Consider the following 27,430-nt stretch of genomic DNA (forward strand, 5'->3'; position numbering starts at 1 on the left):
GATCTTGCAAAACAGTTATGGGATAAGGGCATCAGGGCTTTTTTTTTTCTCTTAATTTTACTCAAAGATGATATTTCACTTTATGTAGGTCACTGCTGCATGAAAGACACAGGAGATGTTTCTGGTCCCCGAGTGTGGTTGTAGGTGCATCAGGTTGCTTCCTTACTCTTGTGTGGGCTGGAGACAGACTCTAGGTGTGACTGCCTCATTTTACCCAGCACCTGAGGTGGGTGGGGCCCTTCAGGACCTCCCAGTGGAGTCTGACAAACCTCCATGGACAGTGAGCAGTTACTGACCGTGTGCACTTGGACAAGTTACTTAACCTTCAAAGCCCTGGTTTCCTTATCTGCAGCATGGAAGATTTTATCTTCCTCCTGGGTTTAAAGTGAAGAGTAAATGAGGTCACATACATGAAGTGCAGATCTGGGGACTCTCTTCTTTGGTTAAGTTGAACGAGGTAGAAATCAGTAAATACAAGCTTTAAAAAGTTGGACTGGTGAAAAATGTTCCCATAATTTACTTAACAGATATGGACCTCAGATGGAAATCACTGAAATTATGATAAAAGTGCAAGGTCATGACTTTTTATTATAGTTTCTAGAACTTTCAAACCCTCTGAACAGTATTTGTCATTTAAATATATGACTAAAATAACATGTCATATATAGTTACAAAATGGTAAATTATTTCCCAGATAATCTCCTAAAGAGAAAAATATCTTTCTTTGATAAAACATTTCTATAACAAATAAAATTAAGGTCAAGTATTCATTGTTTTTTTTTTTTTTTTGAAAGAAACCTTACACAAGGTTTCAAAAGTATGAAGTGTTTGCCACTTAAAAACACTAATTTCATATTTAAAAGGTGCATTTTAAACATGAATTTGCATTCATAGTATAAAATATTCCATGTTTTAAATCTTTCTAAAACTTGCTTTTTATTCTAGCTTTACAAATCCTTTCATTGTATAATTCTGGTACTGAAGAAACTTGAATCTTCAACATATAGTGGAATGAATAATTGGGAAATAAATTTAAAGAATGACATTACTTACATCTAGAAAAGATAGTGTCAAATTGTTACTTATTTGGAGAAAAGAGACTATAAAATGGGATAAAATTCAGTAATTTTAGAATAAAAATAAAACAAAACAAATTTATTACTAAGTAAATATGCAGTATTATAAATCTTCCAGTGGATTCTTTTTTTTTTTTTTGGATTCTTTTTTAATAAGTGTTTTTTATTTTGGGTTGTGCTGGGTTTCCACTGCTGCCTGGGTTTTTCTCGGGCTGCGGCGAGCAGGGGCTCCTCTCCAGTTGCCGTGTGAGGGCTTCCCATTGCGCTGGCTTCTCTTGTTGCAGAGCACAGGCTCTAAAGCATGTGGGTTTCAGGAGTTGTGGCTCCCAGGCTTGAGAGAGCAGGCTCAATAGCTGTGGTATATGGGCTTAGTTGCTCTGTGGCATGTGGGATCTTCCCAGATCAGGGATCAAACCCGAGTCTGCAGCATTGGCAGGTGCATTTTTTACCACTGAGCCACCAGGGAAGCCCTTCAAATGGATTCCTATGTCTGATTTCTCTGCTTGATTATAATCTGGACTTATTACTTGGAGGGCACTTTTATTATCTCCCCCACCCTACTCTGTCTCACGTTAGCAAGGGTGGTGAAGACTTTTTTTAATGTATTCATGGATAACCCAAGTTTTGTCTTGTCAACAGGACAGAAAAGAAAAGTAATGGGCTTTGAGCAGAAACAACTTTTCCTGGTGTTTGTCGGAATTGTTAGTTTGTCTTCAGTCATTGCAATATAAAAACAGTCCTTTAGTTTTCATATGAACGTTGGGGTCTCAGCAAATGTTAGGTCCTCTGACATATTATTTCATTATCATCTTGATTTAGAATCTTTTTGAAACTTGTTGAAATTCTTTGTTAATTAAAGCCCAAATCAGAGAACTAACACGTATCTCAAAACTGAGAGCTAAAACTCCAGAGAGCCACATGTTTTTACTTTTTAATTATCAAGTACATTCACTAGAAGGAAAAACAGGCTGGTGCAAGGGCGACGCAGGCTGCCTGGGTCCAGCTGTACCTGAAGCAGAGACACATGCATCCAGAACAGGGGAGCTTGGTGCTAGAAGAACACACTTCTGTGCTTATCGCCGAGGGCCCCAGCAGTCACCACTGACACTCATCACTTCACCAGTGACCCCCCTGCCCCAAGGTCTACACAGTGGGGGCACATTTACCAATTTTCATACTTCTACAACATGTGCACGGGAAGAGTCAAATATATTTTTACTAGAAGATTCTTCACATTGGGTATACATCTGGGCAAAATTTACACCTCAGTGCCCAACACTGTTTTTCTCACTTCTTATTTTAATGGAATCAGTTGTCTAATTTGGTAAATAAGTTTTCTAATTTTATATTAGTCTTGACCTTCTTGAGGTTAAATATTTATTGACAGACTTCCAGTCACACAGTTGAAAAAGAAGAGCCAAGTAAAACACAAAGAGATGAAATTTCCTATTTTATAACTTCACACTTCAAAATACACAGTCAAATATGACACTGTTACTCTGGAACTAAAGGAATAAATAATCCAATGTAAAAATTTAAAAACATGTGTTAAGACTAAAATAAATATTAAAACAATTTAAGTCTACAAATCACTTACATGCTTCAACATGAAACATCTTTTTTTAAAAAGTAAAAAAATATTTGGAAAACTGTTGCTAGTCTAGCCAAAAGCCACTTTTAGTTTATGTGTATCAAGTTATACATACAATTCATTCAAAACAAACACATCTGTTACCTTTTAATGCCTTTCTTATTTGGGACATTTTGAATACACAAAATCCTGAAGCTGCTTATCTTTATTTTAAATAAAGTTAAGTTTCAATAGCATATATTTCAAATCTGAGCATAACACCACACATATAACCACATTACAAATATAATAATATTAAACTTAACAGACATTCTAGCAATACCAACATTTTTTCTTCATACTTGCTGAGTAGCAATTATAGTTTTTCTTTATTGATTTTCCAACAATGGTAATGTAATTTTGATGCAATTACTAATAATGCAAGTGCCATTATTTTGATCAACAACAAACACGATGGTTTGTAACAAGCTCAAAAGGCCACAGTTATTTCTCCACGCATACCTTGCTTCTGATGTTTCTAGATTCCTTCACAAGGATAAAACGTAGTAGATCCTTTCTTCCTGGCCACCTGAAATTTCTGAACTCTGTAGAGAAGTTCCATTTGGTTTAATTTGTCATTTCCTTTTTATATATTTGGTTCTTTCCCTCTTCATTCTTCAGCTCTTTACTAGGAGAAAATGACACACGAACTTAGTGTCTTCTGATTACAATCATCTTGGCACGCCCAGGCAACAACACAGGTAATAAGACAGTGTGCAACTCACACACACACACGCACACACAACCAGAGGACCAACACACTGATTTCTCTTCTTGAACGTACTCTTAGTTTAACTTTTAGAACTAAATTCTAGCTTGCCTCTTGAACAAACTGTTAAAGTCTTTCAGTATCACCAGCAGTTGCTTAAGGCCTGCTCCAGCACTGATCAGTTAATTTAAGCAAGGAAGAAATACATCTCTCAAATATAGACAATAAGCATTGCAAACCCTGGGTAACTTCCAAAATTAAGTGCAGGCAATCAGAGTTTATGAAATTCTTCATTCGCTGGAAAAAAACTGTCATGGATGCTGCTTCGGGGTTAGTGACTGGAAAGCATACAGGCCATTTTATTAAACAGCACTCTTTCATTTAGTCTATGACTGTGTCTACTTTTAGAAGTGGGTTAACTATGATGGTTTTTCCAATAAATCCCCAAAATGGCATGTGTCATTTTTGATTGAGCAAGATAGTGATGGTTAACTATATATCTAGATGCAGCTTTGAACTAAAACAAATTATACTATTAATAAAAATCAAGAACCAACAGGCAGATGAAACAAGAAGTTGCTTCTTTAGAGGCCATGTGGTAAGTATACCACGATTACAGGGTGATAAACGAGGGACTGAACCTGAAATTTTTTAATGCAATTGTTCATGTATCAGTGATGAGTATCTGGACTTACACACAATTGTTCTGTCTTCCCTCTAAGCAGAAATGGCTTAACATTTGGTTGCTCTCAGGAAACAAACTTCAGTCTAAGGATGATGGCCAGCTGCTTAGCTGTGGTCAATTCCATTGATCACTCCTGAGAAAAGCAGAGGCTAGAGCATTGCATTGGAAAAAAGGAGGCGCTAATAACCATTGCCGAACCCTAACCAGAAGGGTTAGGGAACATCTGTGCCTTTAAGGTCAGGCCCGACCTTTTATTTTTTTAAATTTATTTTATTGAGACATAGTTGATTTACTATGATGTGTTAATTTCTGCTATAGAGTAAAGTGATTCAGCCAAACATATATATATATATTCTTTTTCATATTCTTTTCCATTACACTTTATGGCCCTGTCTTAAATAACTGGCTGTACTACCCTTTCATATGAAAAACATTTACACAAGGGGGAAAAATCCTTTGTCAGACATTGTTTCCTGATTTTAAAGTTGCTAAATTAGCATGATGTATAGAAGCCCCGAAATGTTGCCAGTGAACATGCTCACAAGTGCAACTGAGGGAGAGTTTAAAACGGTGCAGGTATGGTGTGCCAAGGTGCAATCTCCCCAGGGGCAAGAAAGGACAACACTCTGTCCTGGTGGGCACACAGGCACAGTATGTAAGGCTGGCCTCAGATCAGGGTCTGATAAAAAGGGGACAGAGGCTCAAGTGGACGCTGAGCACAAGCCACCCAGAGACCCTACACACATCTGTAAGGAACAGTCAGAGAGGTCAAGGATCTCAGAGGGGTAAGGAGGCACAACAGACTGAGAGGAGGGGTTAATGGTACTGGCGGGACGAAAACGAGGAAGAAAAACAGAAAAGGGAAGTGGAGAGGAGGACAGCTGGAAATGAGCAAGCTGGATGCTGCATAAAATGGGACAGGACAGCATAGTGAGAGATAAACAGAGGAGCCAGGAAGACCCTCAGGAGATGGAGCCTGAGGGGGAGCTGAACTGGAAAAGCTAAAGCAGGCAGTGAAGACAGCACGTTTATGGGCAGTGACTCAGATTAAGAAGAGGAAGGAACACTGGATACAGAATGTCAAAGACGGTCTGTGAAAGGGAGCAAGGGGACGGAATAAGGGGAAAGGGGGAAGAGACAGGCAGGTGCACACCCTGGACAAGCAACGGAGCACCAGCTGACGCCAGGGCGCCGGCGAGGGGCCTCAGCAGCAGTGCCGGCCGCCGACAGCCCGGGGACAGAGCCCCGGGACGGCAGAGCCCTGCGGCCACGGGAGAGACGCCATCTCACCACACGCTGGGTGACGGCCTATCTTCTCACAAAGGAGCCCCAAAGCCCAACAGAGAGGGGGAGCAAAAGTGAGGGCCTTCTAAAGGCAAATCATGGGAAAAGAGAAAGGACGATTTCACAGCAGGGTTTTAGAAATGAACATGCAACCAGGTCAGTGTTTGTGTGTATGTTATGAAAAATAAGATTCATAAAAATACTGCACCCTATTCCACAAGAAAATCAATCCAGTGAGTATTCCCCAAAGCTTTGCTGTGTGGCTAGACACCAGGAGAATTACTAGGGGGAGAAAATGTGAGCATATTATAGCCCTTGCCTTGAAGTATTGGGTTAAACCCAAACAGATGTTTTGGCCAACCCAATATTACCATTTAAGCAGAGTTAAAAGGCAAAGCACTGTGTAACAGAAATAACTCTGAACTCAGAGCCAGAAGATCGAGTCCTAGTTCAGGCACTTTTAAACTCTGGATCTGAGACCTTCATTTCTTTAAATGTAGAAAGAAAGGGCTATATTGGAAAAATTCTGAAATTACTTTTGTTTTAAAAGAAATGATCAAGTAGTATATATAACAAAATATGCTGACTAGAAAAATCAGAAAATACACACAGTAAAATGAAGGATAAAAAATCACTACAGTTCCATCATTTAGAGATAACTACTCACATTTGTTGATGTATATTGTTCCATACTTTATGTATGTTATATAAAAATTATTTTATAATCATTTTAAACTTACAAATTTATCATCTTTCATTTTTAACTTACAAATTTATCATCAATCTTCCCATGTCTATGAAAATACTTCTATAATATTTTTACTATTGTAATAGTCACATGGTATTCTATTTCATAATCAATCCTTTATTCATAGAAATTGATTTTTTCCCTTCCATTTTCCATTTTGAAAACTTGAAGGAGTAGCCTTTTAATTAAATCTCTACATATATACTTAAATACTTTCCTACAGTAAATTCCTGGAGGTAGAACTGTCAGGTCAAAATATATGAACAATTTGAAAACTTAAGAAAAAGCTATACCCTACAAAGGATTATTTTTATACTATTACCAGCAGTATATGAGAAAACTCACTTCCCCACACTCTCATCTACACAACGTTGTGTAAGTCTGAAGCTTGCTGCCATTTCATGAAGGAAAAATACCATCTCATTTACTGATTTAATTTCTATTACTTTGATCACTGGAATTGGACATATTTCAGATCTTCACTGATATATATATCAGTGAAATATATATCAGAAAATATATATATCAGTGAAATATATATATATCTTTAAGAATGTTCTATGTATCCTATGGGTCAGTTCTCCTATTGATAATCTTTTCCCTACTGATTTTTTACAGCTTTTTATATGCTGAGGTTATTAACCCTTTGTCATATATTTTGTGGAATTCTTCCTGATCCCAGGTCACTGGTTGTTTACAGCTTCTGCTTATGCAATTTTTTTCTCTTTGACATAAATGATTTTAAAGTTCTGTTATTTAGATCTAAAAACCTGTTTCCAAAATATGTTTTCTAATTCTGATATCAGTAATAAAAAGTCATTCCTTAACTCTCATGATCCTACAATTATTGATTTATCAGCTTTCTGTATGATGAGAAAAGTAATGTGATAGAGTTTAACATTTCACTTTTAGTAGCCAAACTTCTCTTCTACCAATGGAGAAAACAGAGGTCACCTTCTTTAGAAAGTCCTTTCCTGTCCTTCTTCCTCTCTCACCAGAAAACATTGTCATTTTGCACCCCCTGCCTCTCTCAGTGGAAAAGGTAGTCCTGCCTTCTTGTCTCAAATTCTCCTCTTTAGTTATCCCCTTATTCCACATGTTGACCAGCTCTTCTCAAGGGGCTCTTGGCTCTGGGTTTATAAATACTCTTGTAATTCCCTCCGATATAAAGATTTTTCTCTACATCCTGTGTTTTCCACTAGTTACTGCTCAGCCTTTTCTTTCAAGTCCAATGTTTGGGAGAAGTGGCCTCTTCTGACAGGTCTTCTCCCCGTGGGCTGGAGACAATCTGACTCACGTTTCCAGGATTCTCATTCAAAACCTTCCTCTCCCAGGTCACAGACTCTTGGCTGCCAAACCCAAAGGCATTTTTCAGTCCATATTTGCTTCTGTTCTCTTTGACATGTGTCCTTGTTGACTATGCCTTTCTAAACCTCCCTGTGGACTCCGTGACGTGACTCTCTCCTGGTTCTTCCTAAATCTCCCCGTGGACTCCATGACATGAGTCTCCTGGTTTTTCCTAAGCCTTCCCATGGGCTCCGTGACGTGACTCTCTCCTGGTTCTTCCTAAATCTCCCCGCGGGCTCCGTGACGTGACTCTCTTCTGGTTTTTCCTAAGCCTTCCCATGGGCTCCGTGACGTGACTCTCTCCTGGTTCTTCCTAAATCTCCCCGCGGGCTCTGTGACGTGACTCTCTTCTGGTTTTTCCTACGCCTTCCCACGGGCTCCGTGACGTGACTCTCCGTGACGTGAGAGGTGGCTTCCTCTCACCTCGGTGAGGGTGACTTTCCGGCTGGCTTGCTCCGTCTCCTTCCCCTGTGTGTCCATGACGTGTCCTTGGTCCTCCTGGCTCTGTTCTCTGCCCCCCTCAGAACTGCAGGAGGGGAAGAGTGGAGACAAGGAGCTAGTGAGAAAGCTGCTGCAGCAGCTCAAATGGGGCTCTGACTCAGCAAAGTGGCAATGGGAATAAAAAGGGGAGATAAATGGGAGGATCCGAAAGAAAAATATTCAGTAGACCACATGAGCGATTATATATGTGTCTGGGAAGCAGGGAGTTGCTGAAAATAATGTAGAGATTACAAGCCTTAGCTGGTTGGGCTCCTTTTTCTACTGTATAAAGGGACAAAAATAAAATAAAACCTCCTTCTCTCAGAAAAATATTAGCCTTGGAAAAACCAGAAAATTTATCAAATTGTGTGTGTGTGTAAAAGTGCAGGAGATCCCTTAGTGACAAAGAAGGGATGAAGAAGTTTACGTAAAGAAAACAGTGATATCCTAACATGTGAGATGGGAATGCAGTATTTCAAATGGTTTCATATTAACAGTAAGAAAGAAGATGAATATTTTATGGATGTATATGCTGGGAGGGATTGGGGGCAGGAGGAGAAGGGGACGACAGAGGATGAGATGGCTGGATGGCATCACTGACTCGATGGACATGAGTTTGAGTAAACTCCGGGAGTTGGTGATGGACAGGGAAGCCTGGCGTGCTGCAATTCATGTGGTCACAAAGAGTTGGACATGACTGAGTGACTAAACTGAACTGAACTGAATCCAGTAATGCAAGTTATTAGAAAATACAGAAATCATGAAAAAAGGGAAATTCAAAGAATGGAAGGCAATGTCTCCTCTCTTGGATGTCCAGGAATGGTGGTAGACATCGTGAAAGAAAGTGAAGGTGAAAGTCACTCAGTCGTGTCTGACTCTTTGCAACCCCATGGAGTGTAGTCCATGGAATTCTCCAGGCCAGAATACCAGAGTGGGTAGCCTTTCCCTTCTCCAGGGGATATTCCCAACCCAGGGATCGAACCCAGGTCTCCCGCATTGCAGGTGGATTCTTTACCAGCTGTGCCACAAGGGAAGCCGAAGAATACTGGAGTGGGCAGCCTCTCTCTTCTCCAGCGGATCCTCCCGACCCAGGGATCAAACCAGATGCACTGCAGGCAGATTCTTTACCAACTGAGCTATCAGGGAAGACATCATGACAGAACTCAAAAAACGGTTCGAGAATTTCAAAATGAGGCAATAAAGAGGACTGAACAGTGACTGCTGTGGACTGAATTGTGTCTTTCACAGGTTGAAGCCGCCAAAGTTAATACATCTTACAAAGGAGGTCTGGCCTTTAAAGAAGTAATTAAAGTTATATGAGGTCATAAGGGTGAGGCCCTAAGCCATAGGATGGTGTCCTTATAAAAAGAGGAGGCGACAATAGAGAGCTCTTTCTCTCCACACACACACACACACAGAAGAAAGGCCATGTGAGGACATGGCAAGGAGGTGGCCGCCTGCAAGCCAGGAAGAGAGGACTCACCAGCACTCAGCCCTGTTGGAACCTTGATCTTGAATTCCCAGCCTTGAGAACTATGAGCAAATACATTTACATTGTTTAAGCCACCAAGTCTCTGGCATTGTTACAGCAGCTAGAGAAATCTATAGGGAGACGTGTAAGTAAAGGGCTTCCCAGGAGGCACAGTGGTAAAGAATCCACCTGCCAATGCAGGAGGATGTGGGCTTGATCCCTGGGTCAGGAAGACCCCCTGGAGGAGGGCAGAGTGACCACTCCAGTACTCTTGCCCGGAAAATTCCATGGACAGAGGAACCTGGTGGGCTGTGATCCTTGGGGTCGCAAAGAGTCAGACATGACTGAGCACACACATAAGTAAATGAAGTGAAGTCAGATGACTGAGAAGGAAAGGATGAGAAGTCACAAAGATGAAAGAACAAACAGAGCACACTTAGAAAGCAGGAAAATGAGGAGATGGGAAAGAAAGGTGGAGCTCTGACCCAAAAAGCACTGACAGCTTACTATCTTCAGGGAACCTACACTCTAGCATCACAGAAAAAAACTCAAATGTCTGCGATGCCAGGGTGATAAGGAGAACGTGGGAAGCCGCCCAGGAATGACACAATAGGACTCGGTAAGCTGGAGAATGGATGGCTCATCTCAGGGAGGCAACCACTATCCCAGGACGAGGGGAGGGAAGCCCCGGAAGAAGTGGAGCTGTGGTCCTGAGATTCAAAAGAAATATGACATGTACATTTTTGTGAAACACAGTAGACCTGGACTGTATCTTGCTAGCAGTTGTTTTTCTGTTTTTTAAATATTATTTTAGAAATTGTTTAAAACATTTTTTTTAATATTGCTGTTCTGTGCATTTCCCTACCCCACTTTGTTCCAGTCACAGGTACCCTGCTGGCCTCCGGGTATTCCAGTCACCTCCCTGCAGTTGTGCCTCAGCTCCTGCCCCTCTTCTGATTTCTCTAGGGCCTTTCCTTTTTTGTTCACCTGGTCTCTACATGGTTTTGAAGACTTAAATGCTCTTACATCTTTGGCTTTTCCTGACCACTGGAGAAAAATCAGACTGAGTGATCCTTTCCACCTTTTTTCCCTTATGATGTACATACAATCTAACAGAAAGCTGCCCTGAAAAATACAACATTTGGACTTCTGCTTGCCTCCAAGATGGAGTAACATGGACCAAGTAAATGCTCATCTAAAACAACCACAAATATTGGATAAAACATACGAAGCCATTTTCAAGACATTGAACCGTAGGCAACAAAAGAAAGTGATAACCAAGAAATGGAAAATAAATGAGATCAGCCCTATGATCGCCTAGCTTACTGCCTTGAGAGTTTCCAGGCTACAGCACAGGCAGATGAAAATGGTGTGGAACGTGGCGGACTCCCCGAGTGAGGGCTAGGAGGCTGAGGAGAGCAGGAAGGCTATAGTTCACAGGCTGCCAGAGAGGAGAGAGGGGGAGAACGTGAAGACTTGCAAGGGTCCCCTACGAATATTCAGCAGAGTATAGGTGAACGTATGCGTCTGAGGACATGTCCTGAGGCCAGGGACAGTATCTACGTCCATCAGCCAGGATGGAAAACCTCACAACTCAGAAGGCATTAGGTGGAATATTTAAAAGGGATTTTTATTAGTGGTGAGGAATAAACAGTCCAAGACTAAACACTGCTCAAGTCCTACCTAACAAATCTAGCTAAAAAGAAGCACAGCTTAAACTCAAAATTATCAGAAATAAAGATCAGAGTGGAAATCAGTGAAACAGAAAACAGATAAACAATAAAGAGAAATCAATGGAAAAAAGCTTGTTATTTTCAAAAAAAATTCATAAATCATTTGCCAGGCCGACTGGGGAAACCAGAATAAAGAAATAAATTATCAACACCAGGAATTAAAAAGGCAATATTATTACAGATTCTTTTCATATTAAAAAGATAATAAGGTGATATTATGAATAGTTTATGTCAATAAATTAAACCACTTGCATGAAATGGAGAAGTTCTATGCAAGACACAGATTACCAATGCCTATATAAGAAGAAAAGAAAAGGCAGAGGAACCAGAGATCAAATTGCCAGCATTCGCTGGATTATAGAGAAAGCAAGGGAATTTCAGAAAAACATCTACTTTTGCTTCATTGACTACACTAAAGCCTCTGACTGTGTGGATCACGACAAATTTTGGAAAATCTTAAAGAGATGGGAATACCAGACCACCTTACTTGTCTCCTGAGAAGCCTGTATGCAGGTCAAGAAGCAACAGTTAGAACTGGACATGGAACAACGGACTGGTCCAAAATTGGGAAAGGAGTCCGTCAAGGCTATATACTGTCACCCTGCTTATTTAATTTGTATGCAGAGTACATCATGTGAAATGCCAGGCTGGGTGAATCACAAACTGGAATCAAGATTGCTGGGAGAAGATATGCAGACAGTATCACTCTAATGGCAGAAAGTGAAGAGGAACTAAAGAGTCTCTTGATGAGGATGAAAGAGGAGAGTGAAAAAACTGGCTTAAAACTCAACATGCAAAAAACTAAGATCATGGCATCCAGTCCCATCACTTCATGGCAAATAGAAAGGGGAAAAGTGGAAGCAGTGACAGATTTTATCTTCTTGGGGTCCAAAATCACTGTGGATGATGACTGCAGTCATGAAATTAAAAGATGTTTGCTTCTTAGAAGAAAAGTTATGACAAACCTAGACAGTGTATTAAAAAGCAGAGATATCACTTTGCTGACAAAGGTCCATACAGTAAAATCTATGGTTTATCCAGTAGTCATGTATGGATGTAAGAGTTGAATTGGACCATAAAGATGGATGAGCACCATAGAATTGATGTGTTTGAATTGTGGTGCTGGAACTCTTGAGAGTCCCTTGCACTGCAAGGAGATCAAACCAGTCAATCCTAAGGGAAATCAACCCTGAATATTCATTGGAAGGACTGGTGAAGCTGGAGCTCCAATACCTTGGCCACTCGATGTGAAGAGCCTACTCACTGGAAAAGATCCTGATGCTTGGAAAGACTGAGGGCAGGAGAAGAGGGCAACAGAAGAGATGGTTGGACAGCATCATTGACTCAAAGGATATGAGTTTGAACAAACTCTAGGAGACAGGGAAGGACAGGGAAGCCTGACATGCTGCAGTCCATGTATTCGCAAAGAGTTGGACATGACCTAGCAACTAAACAATAACAATATAAGAAATATACAACCTTAATGGCCGTACTTGCATTAGACACATTGAACTTGTAGTTAAAATCTTCTACTCCAGGCCCTGATAGCTTTACTAGTAAGTCTACTCAACATCTGAAGAAGAAAGAGTTACATCAGCAAAAACAGTGGTGGAAGGACTTCTGAAAAATTTCTCCTCCAAATAAGCTATGGGAAAACTGGCAAAAATGTTTTTTTAAAATTTAACTTTTTAAAATTTTGGAAATTAGCCAATAGCTTGTAGTAACCTGGAGAATGTTTATTCAAGAATGGTTGACACTTGGTAAGAATTAATTTCTTCTCATGAAAAGAAGAAGAAATTGAAGGAGTTTGGAATGTGATGATTATAAATATGGAAAAATATATAGTGGAGGAGAGATTGGATAATCGGAGTTAATTAACACTTATGACTACGTTATATTAAGAAGAGATTTCATTTATTCATTCAGTTCACATATGAGTGTTGACAAATAAAGGCCTTTAGTATTACTGATCATCTGAATTAAATTCTCTCTTTTCAAAGCTGTTAATGAAGTAAAATATTCTGTGTTTCAAAAGAAACCCCCAAACTCAATATAAGATACATTAGCAACTAGGGAACACTAATATTATTTAAGGATTAAAACATATTTGTAGAAGCTTCATAGAAAACTCTGACTTGGGCAGCAGATAAACACATCATAGATGCACGAGATACAAAAAGTAAAAGTTTAAGACTTTCAAGAAAAAGGTTTAAAATTAACCTATACAATTTCTTCTTAGTATCAAGAGTGTAGCTTTAACTAAAATGTGTAGATTGTTTGCACAGAAGTGACTGACATTTCTTAAAAAAAATTTTTTTAAGTATAAACGAGACAAGAAATTCAAGTAGAAAGTGGTGAGAGAAGTCCTATGTGGCTCATTTACATAGCCTGGTCAATCAGCTAATAAGCACATGTTAGGAACCGAATGGCAAAACTACAAAGAAACAAAAAAAAAATTAGCTTCTATCCATTTACTTGGGTACAATGGACTCATTTAAGTAAGTTAGAGAAATAAAGAAATGACTTTGTTACATACTGGGCTATAGCATTTCCATCTTCAAGTCGCCTACAGTTTTGAAATCATGAGAAATGTATCTTAATTCATCCTTACTTCTAAGAAATTATGAGTATAGGGAAAGCCCAAAGGCCTTAGATGAACCTGAGCACTGAGACATAACTGAACTTCTCGTGAAGATTTATTTTCAGAAGCTTGTTAAGTACTCTGTGTTCAAAAAGAGAAGCCTAGCTACCCTGACATGCTGGGATGCTTTTTGAGGCTTTTTTTGAATTTTCATCTGGAGAGCATTGTCTGGCATCTTCATATCATCTGAAGATATGTATCCAAAGTGATCAGAGTGAGGACAGAATCTTTCATTCACATCTTAGGTAAAAGTTCTAAAGTATTTTATAAAACATGTTCAGAGAGAGCACTGTTCCCATAATGTATTCAAACATGGTCACTTCTGGTTGTTGAAACAGAGTTTTCGTCTGTACTGATCCAGCATATTTTTTCATATGTGTGGTCTATCATTGAGTATACATACCTCAGAGTCAGCTATTATCTCATTAACTATTATGCAAACTTTCAATTATTCAGAGATTGGAACTGAAAACAAACCTTGCAGGTACAATAAAAAACAAAAAATGGAAAGACCTGGAACATGTGTCTGTGTCATGTGACAGGCAGAGTGAAAGTGTGGGAAGAACACAGATTAGGAAACAGAGGATCTGTGTTCTGGGACCGGGTCCGCCTCTTCCTACCTGTCAGGTCATGTTTCTCCGCATGCAGAGGAGGGGTAAGAGCAAGGGTCTGCAGGGAAATGCGGACACTCAAATGTGGTGAGGAGCGACTGTGCTCTGAAGCAACACAGGGCTTCATATATGATATATAATGATATACAGTCCTAGATGGGCTTCCCAGGTGGTGCTAGTGGTCCTGCCTGCCTATGCAGGAGGACCAAGTCGCTTCAGGCATGTCTGACTCTCTGTGCGACCCCATGGACTAGAGCCCACCAGGCTCCTCTGTCCACGGGATTTCCCAGGCAAGAACACTGGAGTGGGTATAGCAGGGTTCCTGAATAAATGTTTTCCTGAAGGACACTCAGTAGGGATTCCCTGTGTGTATGTGTGTGGAAGCATACACCCAGACGTGGGAATGGTGATGTGGGATGGGAGGGCATGGCAGATACCCGAGCTGTTCAAGGTTGTTACATTCAGGTGACAGCTTGCTGGTGATGTATGAATATGAAGTTTCGGCTTCAAATTAGGTATAATGTGATCTGCAATGATAAAAACTGAGACATACTTTGCAACAGTTTTCAATATTTTTTTGAGGTAAAAGAGATTTTCCATTTATGTATTAAGTAATGTAGTAATAGCAAGTACCAAAAAAAAAAAAAATACAAAACTTCTAGAGATTTTTTAAAATAAACACTTTAAAAACTGCTCAAATACTTAAGGCATTTGTAAGAAATATACAAGGATAATATCCCAGGCATTAGCCTTTATACATTAATGCTTCAAAACGGGTGTCTCGTAACTTTTGTAGTGTGGTGCTATGAAGAGAGAACTGGAGAAACTGTCCTTAAAAGAAACACCAACTATTTATCACTGCAAATTATTTAGGAGGAAAAGCTGCTTACTGTGCCATGGACTCTGAGGTCAGTCTGAAATCCTGGGACTTGAATAACTGCTGTGAAAGAAAAACAAAGAATAAGTCACAAATCACAGAAGACAACACTGGCAACCTGCACCTGCTGAAGACCCGCCAACCGGCTGAATGAGGGGCGAGCAGGCCTGTTCTGAGCACAAGTGTCTATCAGCATAACCTGTTCACTCCCACAGAAAACCAAGGGAACAGCTCTTCAGACGGGCTCAGCACTCTTTGTAAATAAAGTGAGCTTTCAGGTGTGCGTCAAAGAGAGTCACCTGTGAATCAGCCTAAATTAAGTCAGTGACGCTGTGTTGTATCACTTAAGTTGTGTGTTTACCTTCCACCACTGCATCTTTCTTTTGTAACCTTCCCACTGCACTCTGTATTTTCATGAAGCCACACACTGAAGTGTGTGTAGAATTCTGAATCTGAAAGCTCTTTAAATCTTCTACAAACTTTGCTCAGTCTGTTTTATTAATGGCACCTCCATGAGGAAATCAAAGAAGCACTTTGAGGGGTGCCAGATTACACGCTGAGTTAGACGGTTCCCCTGCGCTTGTCTGTTCTTAGTGGCTCAGTCGTATCGACTCTTTGTGACCCCATTAACTGTAGCCCGCCAGGCTCCTCTGTCCACGGAATTCTCCAGGCAAGAATACTAGAGTGGGCAGCCATTCACTTCTTCAGGGGACCTTCCCGATCCAGGGGTTGAACCTGGGTCTCCTGCACTGCAGGCAGATTCTTTACCACCTGAGCCAACAGGGAAGCCCCATTCCAAATCAAAGTATACTGTGGAACAATGGTGTTTGATATGAGACAGTATTTTAGAAATCAATTCAATGTTGCCATAAAGCACACTTGGAAATTTTATTTAGAGATAATTACATGTTATGGAAATGATCTACTTAAACTTCACATAGAAAATATAAATCTTACTGTGTTAAAGCTTTGAATTACATATGAATGAAAGAGAGATACCATAATTATCTAATTAAATTCTTAAACGTCCAGAAAACAAAAAAAAACACAAAATGAAGTGAAAGGAAAGGAGTAAAACTTTCTGTTTCAGTCTTAACTTCTTTGAGTAACTACTGCTTTCCCAGTCTTATCTCTACTGAAACTTGCTTTGCCTTTTTAGATTTCCTCCTTCACAATCAGATTTCAGCAAGATTTGGCACTGAGCACCTTTAGACAAGTATTACTTTCCTTATCATAAAGATTTCAAGAGGATTTTGTACTTTTCTGGACCATAATTATGTGATATTATTGCTAGCTATATAGCTTTAAATCAAGCACGTAATAAAAACAAGAGTTAAAGGACAAGGAGACTCAGTGGTGGAAGGTGGATGCTGCAGTGTTTTAAAGAACATCAAAAGAACCAATCTTTTATTTTTCTCAACTATTTGAAGATAATCTGACTCAGTTAAAATGTGTTTGGGAAAAAAGTTACAAGTACCCAGAAAATCTAAATTCAAGGACAAATGCAGATTGCAGAATAGTCTACCTGCCCTCAAGCCAACCCACCAAGAAGAAAACTATCAAAACCTCTCAGAACGCATCAATTATAACCTAATTTTTTCAGTTTCTTCTCAGGCTTATGGAATAAATTCCAAACAGTGTAACCAAATTCATGGTAAAATGCTTCTTTTACATGGTCTAAGTATTACTTCTCTTTGCCCAATGCAAGAGCAACATCTTAAATAAATGTACATATATACAGTTGTCCCTTAGTATCTGAGGGGGATTGGTTTCAGGACACTCCACCCGCCCCCCAGATACCAAAATCTACAGATCCTAAAAGTGACTTATATAATGGTGTAGTATTTGTATATAACCTAACAACCTCCTGTATACTTAAACTCATCTCTAGATTACTTATAAATACCTAATATGATACAAGTGCTATGTAAATAGTTGTAAATACAATGTAAATGCTAAGTAAATGGGTGCCAGTGTGGCAAATTCATTTTGCTTTTATGGAACTTTCTGGAATTTTTTCCCATGTAATTGTGAACCATGATTGGTTGACTCTCTAGATGCAGAACCTGTGGGTAAGGAAGGCCGACTGTGTACATGAAATGTTGTAAAATCAGTGGATTAAAAAAGAAAAAAAAAAACCCAAATCATGGCTCTAATCAGAATTTGAGTCTACTCCAGAGGCTGAGGGAAGAAAAGTCAGACTGAATTATCCATCACTGTTGAGTCAGTGTTGCTTTTCCCTGTGTGCTGTGACCCTGATGAACGAGTAACAACATTTGGCCACATGCAGGTCTTCGCAAACCTGTTTTTAACAGACTTTTCGTGTGAAATGGGTGCTATGATGTCCTCAGAAACCTGACTTAAGCAGGTTAAGCTCTGTCCTTGCCCCGTTTCCTACTGTGTTCCTGCATAAGTATGGTGGGCACATCCAGGTCCTGTCTCAAGACGCAAAGGTTGTTTTAACCTGGGTTCAAATTCCATGAACCACAAATTAGTAGGGGATCCACATTACAAAGTTTTAACACTGATTGTAAAAGGACACTTATTTAATTAGGACCAAAACTTCAGTTCTAAACATCTTTACTTGCTCATTCCTTGGTCTCAGCAGCAGCGCGCCATATTGGTAGTTATTCATGGAGGCAGAAGGAGGGGGAACAAGGAGGTGTTTCTGTGAGCTGTTTTGTTTCACTTTGTTTTTAAACAAAAAAGCCCCCAAGGCTATGAGACAATCTGCCCATAAGCACCCCCCACCATCAAGGCCAAGGAGCATGACTGCCTTTCTTTCCCTCCTGTCCACTCACACCTCTCAGCTGTTTGGGAACTTAATTTCCTCTTCATGGACACCCTTGATTTGGAGAGGAGGGGATGAAGACAGGAAGATGAGCAAAGCAAAGGAGATCAGAATCTATAGACTCTTGCTTCCCAAACCCTCACGATTTCTAGTGATGCTCGTAAATTTAGATGCAGTGAGACAAACATGAAAGGAATGATTAATGGAATTATTCTCAGTGCCTCCCTTGATTACATGGAGATTTACCAAGGAGAAGCAGCTCATAAATAACTGTGTAAAAGAGAAATAGGCCATGCAAACAACTCACCCAAATATTTCTATAAACTTGAAGAATGAATGCAAAATTAGGTAGATATTTGATCAATGTTTGTTGCAGTAGCACACCAGCTTTAAATAAGGCAAATTTATGATACAATATAGCTTTATTTTTATGTGCTATCTATATACCTCCTGATATCTACCTTTTCCAAAGAATTAATAACTGCAATTTCTTTTTATACTCACTTTGTAGGAATTTTTTTAAAGGCCCAACAACTAGGGCTGTTGGTTAAATTATAATCTTGATTCTGTCCTTAACTCTATGTGGCCCAAGGAAGCCACTTAACTTCTCCTGAGGTCTGTTTTCTACTTGTAAAAGTACAGGAAGTGCTCAGAATAAAAGCATGAACTATCATAGCACCATCCTTCCATTTTACAGATGAGGAAATGGAGGCCCAGAGTTACCAAGATTATAGAAGTAGCCTGAAGGTTATAATCCTGTATTTCAAACTGATTTAACAGCTTAGTTTAACAGCTAAGCTCTTTTTCAATATAATTTTGTTTGAAAGCCTCACATACAAACACTTAAACACCTAGAATTTCTCTAGGTGAATTGAGGTTTGGAGGCCAGGCAAACCTTGCCTCCCTAGATCGACTCCCCAGAGCCCGGAGGAACAGGGCTCTACAGAGAAGAGTTTCCAAACTGCTCCACTACACAAGCTCTTTCAGGTTTTCTCTACTGCTAAAGTTATGTTTGGATGGGGGGGCATAATTTTATGATTTTAAATATTCATATAAGTTTGCTGTTGATCCTTTGATTTTAGAACTTATTATTGGTTCTATGAGCTGTATTTGGCACTCAATCTTCCAATTATGCTTTTCCTTAAGAACAAAATATTCCTTTGTATTAAGATGTAGTTTCTAGAAGTATGTTGTTGTTTAGTCACTAAGTCATGTCTGACTCTTTTGCGACCCCAAGGACTGTAGCCCACCAGGCTCCCCTGTTCAAGGGATTTTCCAGGCCAGAATATTGGAGTGGGTTGCCATTTCCTGCTTCAGGGGATCTTCCCAACCCAGGGATCAAACCCACATCTGCTGCACTGGCAGGCAGATTCTTTACCACTGAGCCACCAGCGAAGCCCCTTCTAGGAGTATATTAAAACAAAAAGTGAAAGCCTTCATCTTGATTCATGATTTGTAGTTTTAGATACTAATTATGCCAGGTAGGAACAACAAATATTGAGTTGGCCAAAAAGTTTGGGCTTTTCTGTAAGATGTTATGCCAAATACTTAACAGAATGCCACTCTAGGGGCAAGGAGTATACTACACACCCTGGAGATGCAAAGCTAAGCCGGTTCGAATATCTTATACTCTAACAGGGAAAGGCATGGAGATAAGCAATGAGGCAGAGGAAGACCCATATTACAATAAAGAGAAAAGAAATGTGCAGATATAAAAGAACAGAAGCCCTGAATTGCAACTGGAGGCTTCAGAGGAGGAAACATTTAGCTAACTCCTAAGGAATAAATTGAAACTGTGATCACTGGAGTGGTGCAAAAACTATACAGTTGGAGAAACTGGGGTAAGCAGAGGCTGGAGGCTTTGTGTGTGCAAGGGGGTGTGCTCAAGGAGGATGATTTGGGAGATGAGGAAAAACTGGTCAGAACGTCTATTCAAACGTTGAAGGATGAGAGCTAGATTAAAACTTAAGAGATTTGGACTTTAAAGGCAAACAGAGCACCAACTAAGATTTCTGAGCTGATAAATCACATGACTCGACTTCTATATTAGGAACAGAAAACAGTGTACTTCTGGTAGGCAGGTGAATAGTGCAGTAAAGACTGGGGTATGGGAGCTGCTGGCCTCCCCAGGCAGGGGTTGGGGGCTGTTTCGCATCATCCTTCCCAGGCTCCTCTCCGGCAGCGCACACTTCAAAATAACTGCGCCTCTTCACGCATTCTAGTCTTTGTCCTTTCCTTCCGGATTCTCCTCTGTTCCCATGGATTCAACCCATATGTTTATGCCAACGACTTCCAAATCAATACCCTGAACCTCAATCTCCAACTTTCTTCAAAATGATTTGGCAGTTTCATTAGTTTTCAGCAAATCTTGCAGGTACGTAGTTTTTCTGAAAGTAGGCTTGGAACCATCCCTTTGCCTCCGAACTATCTCACAGTCTGAGGGCTCAGCGGCCCTGCTGCAGTGGCCGCCACACAGGTACGGACCGCTGTGCCTCTCACAGTGGAGCCCCCTTTTCTTCTCACAGGTGGTCACCTTAGAAACTCAGACTGTTCCTTTTCCCTCATGTGGGTTTTGTCACAGCATACTTTCTCATTATGCTTGGTTTGGATTGATACAACAGTCTTTCTTGGTCTTATACAGTACTGCTTTTATTTTCCTTCTTCTAGCCTCAGACCTTCTAGAAAGAGTTTTTGAAAGAACTGACTTGATCATGCCATCCGCCATGTTTTAAATCTTTCAGTGGCTCACGAGTGCCTTCAGGATCAAATCCAGCTGCTTAACATGCCATATGAGGACCTTCTTGATCCTGTCCCCTTATGTGGGTTCAGCTCTACCTGTTTTTAACTCTGTATCCTAGGCTCCAGCCATGATGAAATATTTGTGATAGCCTGTGTGGCATGCCTTAGTATTTGTTCAGTCTTCCTGGAATGCCCTTCCTCCCATAAAACTCAATTTAGAAATCAACCCCATTGGAAAGCATTTCCTGACCTCATTAAGCTTAGGTCAGGGGCCAGTTCTATTTATTTTCCTGCATTACATATAGAAATCTATCAAAACACTTAGACTACTATGCTGCAAAAACACCTGATGTTTTTGTTCTTTAAACTATTTGTTCTTTCGAGAGAGAGAGAACTCCTTACTTAAAGGTGAAGGTAGATGATGATTCCACTTACACACTGGGGGAGACAGGAAAAAATTGGGCTTTTAAAAATGCATTTGGTTTTGGGCATATTGGACCAGAGATTCCAGAATGGTATCTATGTGAATGAATCTGCAGGCCAGAATACTGGGGTGGTTAGACCTTCCCTTCTCCAGGGGATCTCCCCAACCCAGGGATCGAACCCAGGTCTCCCGCATTGCAGGTGGATTCTTTACTGTCTGAGCCACCATGGAAGCCCTATGTGAAATCTGTGTGAAAATTTCCAGGTGACTAGAAATACAATTCTGAACAGGAGCTAGGGTTACAGATGTAGAATTTGATACACCTGAAATGCCAAAGTATTAATAATATGGGATGGACACACACACAGTTTTATTTAAATGCATAACCAACAAGGACCTGCAATACAGCACATGGAACTATGTTCGATGTTATGTGGCAGTCTGGATGGGAGGGGAGTTTGGGGGAGCAGGGATACGTGTATGGCCAAGTCCCTTCATCCTTCACCTTCATTCTTCAATGTCACCAAACTATCATGATGTTGTTAACTGGCTATGTGTCCGTCTGTCAGTCTGTCGCATCCAACTCTGTGACCCCAAGGACTGTAGCCCATCAGATTCCTCTATCCATGGAATTCTCCAGGTAAGAACACTGGGGTGGGTTGCCATTCCCTTCTCCAGGGGATCTTCCTGGCTATCAGTTCAGTTCAGTTGCTCAGTCGTGTCCGACTCTGCAACCCCATGAATTGCAGCACGCCAGGCCTCCCTGTCCATCACCAACTCCTGTAGTTTACTCAAACTCATGTCCATCGTGTCAGTGATGCCATCCAGCCATCTCATCCTCTGTCGTCCCCTTCTCCTCCTGCCCCCAATCCCTCCCAGCATCAGGGTCTTTTCCAATGAGTCAACTCTTCACATGAGGTGCCCAAAGTACTGGAGTTTCAGCTTCAGCATCAGTCCTTCCAATGAACACCCAGGACTGAGCTCCTTTAGGATGGACTGGTTGGATCTCCTTGCAGTCCAAGGGCCTCTCAAGAGTCTTCTCCAACACCACAGTTCAAAAGCATTAATTTTTCTGCGCTCAGCTTTCTTCACAGTCCAACTCTCACATCCATACATGACCACTGGAAAAACCATAGCCTTGACCAGACGGACCTTTGTTGGCAAAGTAATGTCTCTGCTTTTTAATATGCTATACCCCAATACAAAATTAAAAGTTTACTTAAAAAAAAAATTCTGCTCCAGAAAAAAAAAAAAACAACAAAAAACTATTTGAAGGGACCAGCTGGTTTTTCAGTTTCTCTGAGGAGCACTTTTGACCACTTGAGGGCTTCTGCACAAGCTGTTTCTAATGCCTCAAATGTATCCTCCTGGCCTCCCCGCCTCTGCCCTGCATAAAAACTAACCCATCCACTTCTCACCACAAGGCCTCACAGCTTCCCTTCAGTCCTTTCACTGCTTATGTTTAGTTTTATGACTCATTAATTACAGTTACTTTCACTCATCAGGCTGTAAGTTCTGTAAGGTGAGGGACCTTTTCTGTTTAATTCACCACCACACTACCCAGACTACATGCTACCACAGTTCCACGGGACAACAGTGGGCATTCAATGTATGTGTACTAAATGAATAAGCAAAGACGCCAAAGGGGTGGAGGGGTGAGGATGCAGATCGCTGGTGGGGTGAGGGCCAGAAGGACGTGGGAGGGGAAAATGACCCAAAATACAAGTGGAGAGGTCAGCCGTAGAAAGGAGGGTACATCTTTCTTTGAGATCTGAAAGCCACTAGAGAAGGAAGGGGAAGTAACAGAAACGCAGAGAAAGCACCAAGTCAGCCTGTTGTAAGTCTGAGGAGTGTGGACCTTATTTTGAGCAGGCTCTGTAAAGAACGGGGTAGGGAGTCAGTCAGGAAAACAAAAAGACGATCAAGACCACAGGCCTCACTCAGGCGGGGAATCAAATACGACACAGAGATAACCACCACAATTAGGTGCTTTTCTTAAGTAATGATAAGATTCCAGAGAAGTGAAAGAAATGGACAACTGGTTTACTCTCAGGGCTGGGCACTGGGAAGACCTGTATGCCAAGTCACACACTTGAAGAGCCATTCATGTGCATGACAAGACATCAAACTGCTAAATGACTGCTGCCTTCATGCATCTATTTCCTGGTGGTCTAAGAGCTGGTTTGGGGAAAGTGAAAACTGACGGCAGAGGCTTCCCTGGTGGCTCAGTGGTAAAGAATCCACCTGCCAATGCAGGAGACACTGGTTTGATCCCTGGTCCAGGAAGATCCCACATGCTGTGCCCCACAAGTAGTGAGTCTGTGCTCTAGGGAGCCGCAACTACTGAGCACATATGTTGCAACTACTAAAGCCCAAGTGCCTGGAGCCCGTGCTTTGCAGCAAGAGAAGCCAAGCAATGAGAAGCCCACACACCGCAATCAGAGAAAAACCCCCTCTCACTGCAACTAGAGAAAAAGCTTGAGATGCAAAGAAGAGCCAGCATGGCCAAAAGTAAATAAAAGTTAATTAATTTAAAAAAAATAAACCAATGGCAGATAACCAAGAAGACAGGAAACATCAGAATGCCACCTCCTCCCTCTTAAGAAAAATTCTACAAACTAAAGAATCGTTTGAGTCAGCCACTGCCTCTTTTGGGACCAAACTATTTCCTAGATGAGTGATGTGGGAAGGCAACGGGGAGACTGAGGGAGACACGGCAGTTTTATCAAGCCCACTGCGGCCCTCTGCACACTGCTGACCATCTGCTTATGAGCTACATCATCACTGCTGATGCCGGACAGGGTCAGGTCTGATTTGGAAGATTAATACATACCTCAGTACAGCCGCTCCACTTTATCTGATCTTTCATTCAATAAGCATTTATTGAATACCTGCTTTGTGCTAGATGCTGGGAATTCAAATTTAAATGAGACACCTGCCTTCAAGGAACTTTTAGCTCTTTTATTTACATCCAAAAGGGAAGACAAGAATAGAAGACAAAAGTCATATACATGAGCCATGCTGGAGTTGTAGGTTACATTTTTCTGTTTGACCCTATGCCTGACCTTTTCTGTCTCCATCTTTACTATAAAGATTAACAGGTTTTATAAAATGACTATGTACTTTTAGTGGCTTCCCTGGTGCTCAGAGTTTTTTTTTTCCTCCCTAGTGCTCAGTGTTAAAAGAATCAGACTGCAATGCAGGAGATGCCGGAGACGTGGGTTTGATCCCTGGGTAGGGAAGATTCCCTGGAGAAGGGCATGGCAACCCACTCCAGTATTCTTGCCTGGAAAATCCCATGGATAGAGGAACCTGGCAAGCTACGGTCCATGGGGTTGCAAAGAGTCTGAAGCGACTGAGCTCGTACTGTTAATAAAGTTTCAAAATGCAGCTAATCCTCATTATTTGTGGATCCCTACTTGCAAATTTTCCTACTCGCTAACATTTGTAATCTCCAAATCAACCTGTGTGGTGCTCTTGCAGCTGAGATCATGCCCTGGCGCAGAGCGGGGATGCCCGTGAGCTGCCCAGTGCCCATGTTCCCGATGCGGGAGGAACATGAGAACCTCCCGATGCCCTGGCGTGTTTCTAGCGCTCTGGCTCATGGGGTCAGTTCTCATACAGACAACAGGTGTCCTTCTGCTGACCTATTCAGTGACATGCTTTTCACATTTCTGTGCTTCTTGTTGGTGATTCTGCCGTTTTAAAGGAACCCTAAGCCTATTGTTGAAGTGCTGACCCATGTGACTAAGTGCAACAGGGCTGAGGGGCCTCACGGATGAAGCTCGTGTGCTAGTCGGGCTTTGTTCAGGTGCACGTTGTACTCCATGAGGTCAATTTTCACAACTTGCCTATATTAGATGAAGTGTTTTTAGACTGACATACATATAAAACAAAGTTACGTATTGGTGGGTTGACGAAAAATCTTGTGACCAGAGGCTCTCAAGAACCGAATCCTGCATTTGCTCTAGGAGCTCTGGTTTAGAATTCAGTAATTCAGTGTTTATGGTGAATTTATAGAACATAAGCACTGTAAATGAGAACTGACTGTGTAGTTTCCAGCATGGCTTCTGTGCACCCACCAGATTACTATTTTACTTATTACTTATTACTATTTTACTTATATTACTATTTTATTTATAGTCTTAGTTGCTACCTTTCATAATCTTATTCCTTGACAAATGTGTGAAGTGTTGGGGAGCTCTGTCTCAATCAAATATAATCATTCATTGAGAATATCCTATATGTACAGTACTAGGGTGGGGACCTCAGGAGGAACACAGATGTTGGAAAGGTGATTCCCGTTAGTCTCACATGGCTGTGTGTAAGGGCTTATAGATGCCTTCCATTCAGTCAGGTCAACTGGAAGTTTATACCCAAAGGTCAAAGAGCCTGAAGTAGATACGTTATTCCACAGATGAGGCTGGAAGAACATTCTCTGGCAAATTCCGTAACTCTGTGACTACAAAGGAGCCTTCAGAAATGTAAAGGATCATCTTGCAAAGATTAGCACATTTAGGGTAGAGTCTGGGCACTGGTAATTTAAAACAAGTGCCCAGGGAGATTCTGAAGCCCAGCAGTTTAAGAACTATTACTCTAGCATATATCAAATCAGTAGTCTGCAGGGGTTGGAGAGCTCAGGGCTAATTTCTGACTGGTGTATATGAAGTTGACCTGGCTTAGTAGCCGGTAAGTATGGATTGCTGTGATCTCAATGGTCTCCTCTCTTTCTTGCCTTCTTCCCTTCCTCTGGTTGGACTCTCAATTCTTACCAGCACTATCCATCAAGGAGTTCAAGTTCCCTCCCAACAAGCAACATTAAACAGACACAGTAACTATCAGGCTCATAATTTATTGAGGGCAAATATACGTATAGATGACTTGGCACTAAGGAAGCAGGTGATAAATGTGGTGAGAGACAAACAATATGCTACAAGATTATGGGAGAAAGATTTCTCTGCACAAATGGAGGTTCCAGCTGGCCCTCTGCACCTCAGTCTTATTCCTCATCCCCCTTCCTCATTATCTCAGTACGTGTACATATGTGTATCTGTTCATGTCAGTTTAAACACAACTGCTTGGTCATGCTGCTTTTAAATTTGTTCTTTTGTTGTCTTCTTGAACCACGTATACCCAAGCAAAAACCACACTTTTTTTTTTTTTTTTGACATTTATAAGGTACGCATTTATTGACTGTAGCAGACTAAGTAAATATACATGGTATTTGAGGTAATTACAAAAGTTGTGATAAAAAATGTGACCCATATAAGAAGATGATTCACATGGAAAAATTCAATCTGAAGTGCAGTTTAGACCTGTGCCTGCCAGTGAGTTTAAGGACAGGGCAAGACCTTCATGGTCTCAGCCCAGGCCTGTTTTCCACTGTGATCTTGGGATCGAGACTGCTTTTCAGTCAGTGATTCTGCAAGTTGGCGGGAGAGAGCATTTTCTTATAAGGGAGATGCCAACCTTTGCAGGTTGATCAAACACCCTCTCTCTTTCTTAGGAGATATAGCAGTGGGTAGGAGGGTGCTATTTAAACACACCCAAAGTAACAGGAAAGCAGAAACAGAAGTAAAGGAAAGAAAAGACTCATCAAGTGCAAAAACGTTTGGCAAGAGAGTGATAAAAAACAAATCTGTTCCAATATGTTCAGAGGGCTTTCATTGTACACATGGTTTGTGAGAATAAAAAAAAGACATTCAAATAGAGAAAGACTCTTCCCTTTCTATGTCAACTTGGAGAACCATGTTAAAATCAGGGACAACCACGATCAAGTTATTGGGATTGCTAAGTAGTAACAATTAAGAACAATGTTTTTGTGTGTGTTTAGTCAAGTCTGACTCTTTGTGACTCCATAGACTACAGCCCTCCAGGCTCCAATGTCCATGGAATTCTCCCAGCAAAAACACCTAAGGGATAGCCCTTTCCTTCTCCAGGGGATCTTCCTGACCCAGGGATCGAACCTTATGAGCCAGAGGAGAGGGCAACAATAAGAACATTAGCAAATAGTTAATTTTCCACAGCTTAGGTAAAGATTAGCATTCAGCCAAGTTTCTTAAGCAAAGGAAATAAACGGTAGTCAAGTGACATCTAAATTCAATTGACACACTTCATATACATTCATCACGCTGAGCCTCACATACCTGGAAACATCTTTATTTGAAGCTGTTGTTTTTAAGTT

The 27,430-nt window shown here is 40.9% G+C and overlaps 1 protein-coding gene across 7 annotated transcripts in view; it reads right to left on the reverse strand.

Annotated features, from left to right (window-relative positions):
* Positions 1-2,516: 2,516 nt before the first annotated feature.
* Positions 2,517-27,430, reverse strand: part of AHI1 (Abelson helper integration site 1) — a 209,137-nt gene continuing 184,223 nt past the window's right edge. For 4 of the 7 annotated variants that reach the window (XM_043456928.1, XM_043456927.1, XM_043456932.1 and 1 more), the window contains 3 exons: positions 15,306-15,355; positions 7,903-8,005; positions 2,517-3,334 (listed from right to left, as the gene is read on the reverse strand). In XM_043456928.1, the coding sequence (XP_043312863.1) occupies positions 3,332-3,334; positions 7,903-8,005; positions 15,306-15,355 (156 nt within the window). In that variant the 3' untranslated portion in view covers positions 2,517-3,331. The remainder of the gene's footprint in view (positions 3,335-7,902; positions 8,006-15,305; positions 15,356-27,430) is intronic. The other 3 variants (XM_043456929.1, XM_043456931.1, XM_043456930.1) reach the window with 3 other exon arrangements.

The sequence above is a fragment of the Cervus canadensis genome, chromosome 33, assembly GCF_019320065.1.
Source record: "Cervus canadensis isolate Bull #8, Minnesota chromosome 33, ASM1932006v1, whole genome shotgun sequence".
Classification (NCBI taxonomy): domain Eukaryota; kingdom Metazoa; phylum Chordata; class Mammalia; order Artiodactyla; family Cervidae; genus Cervus; species Cervus canadensis.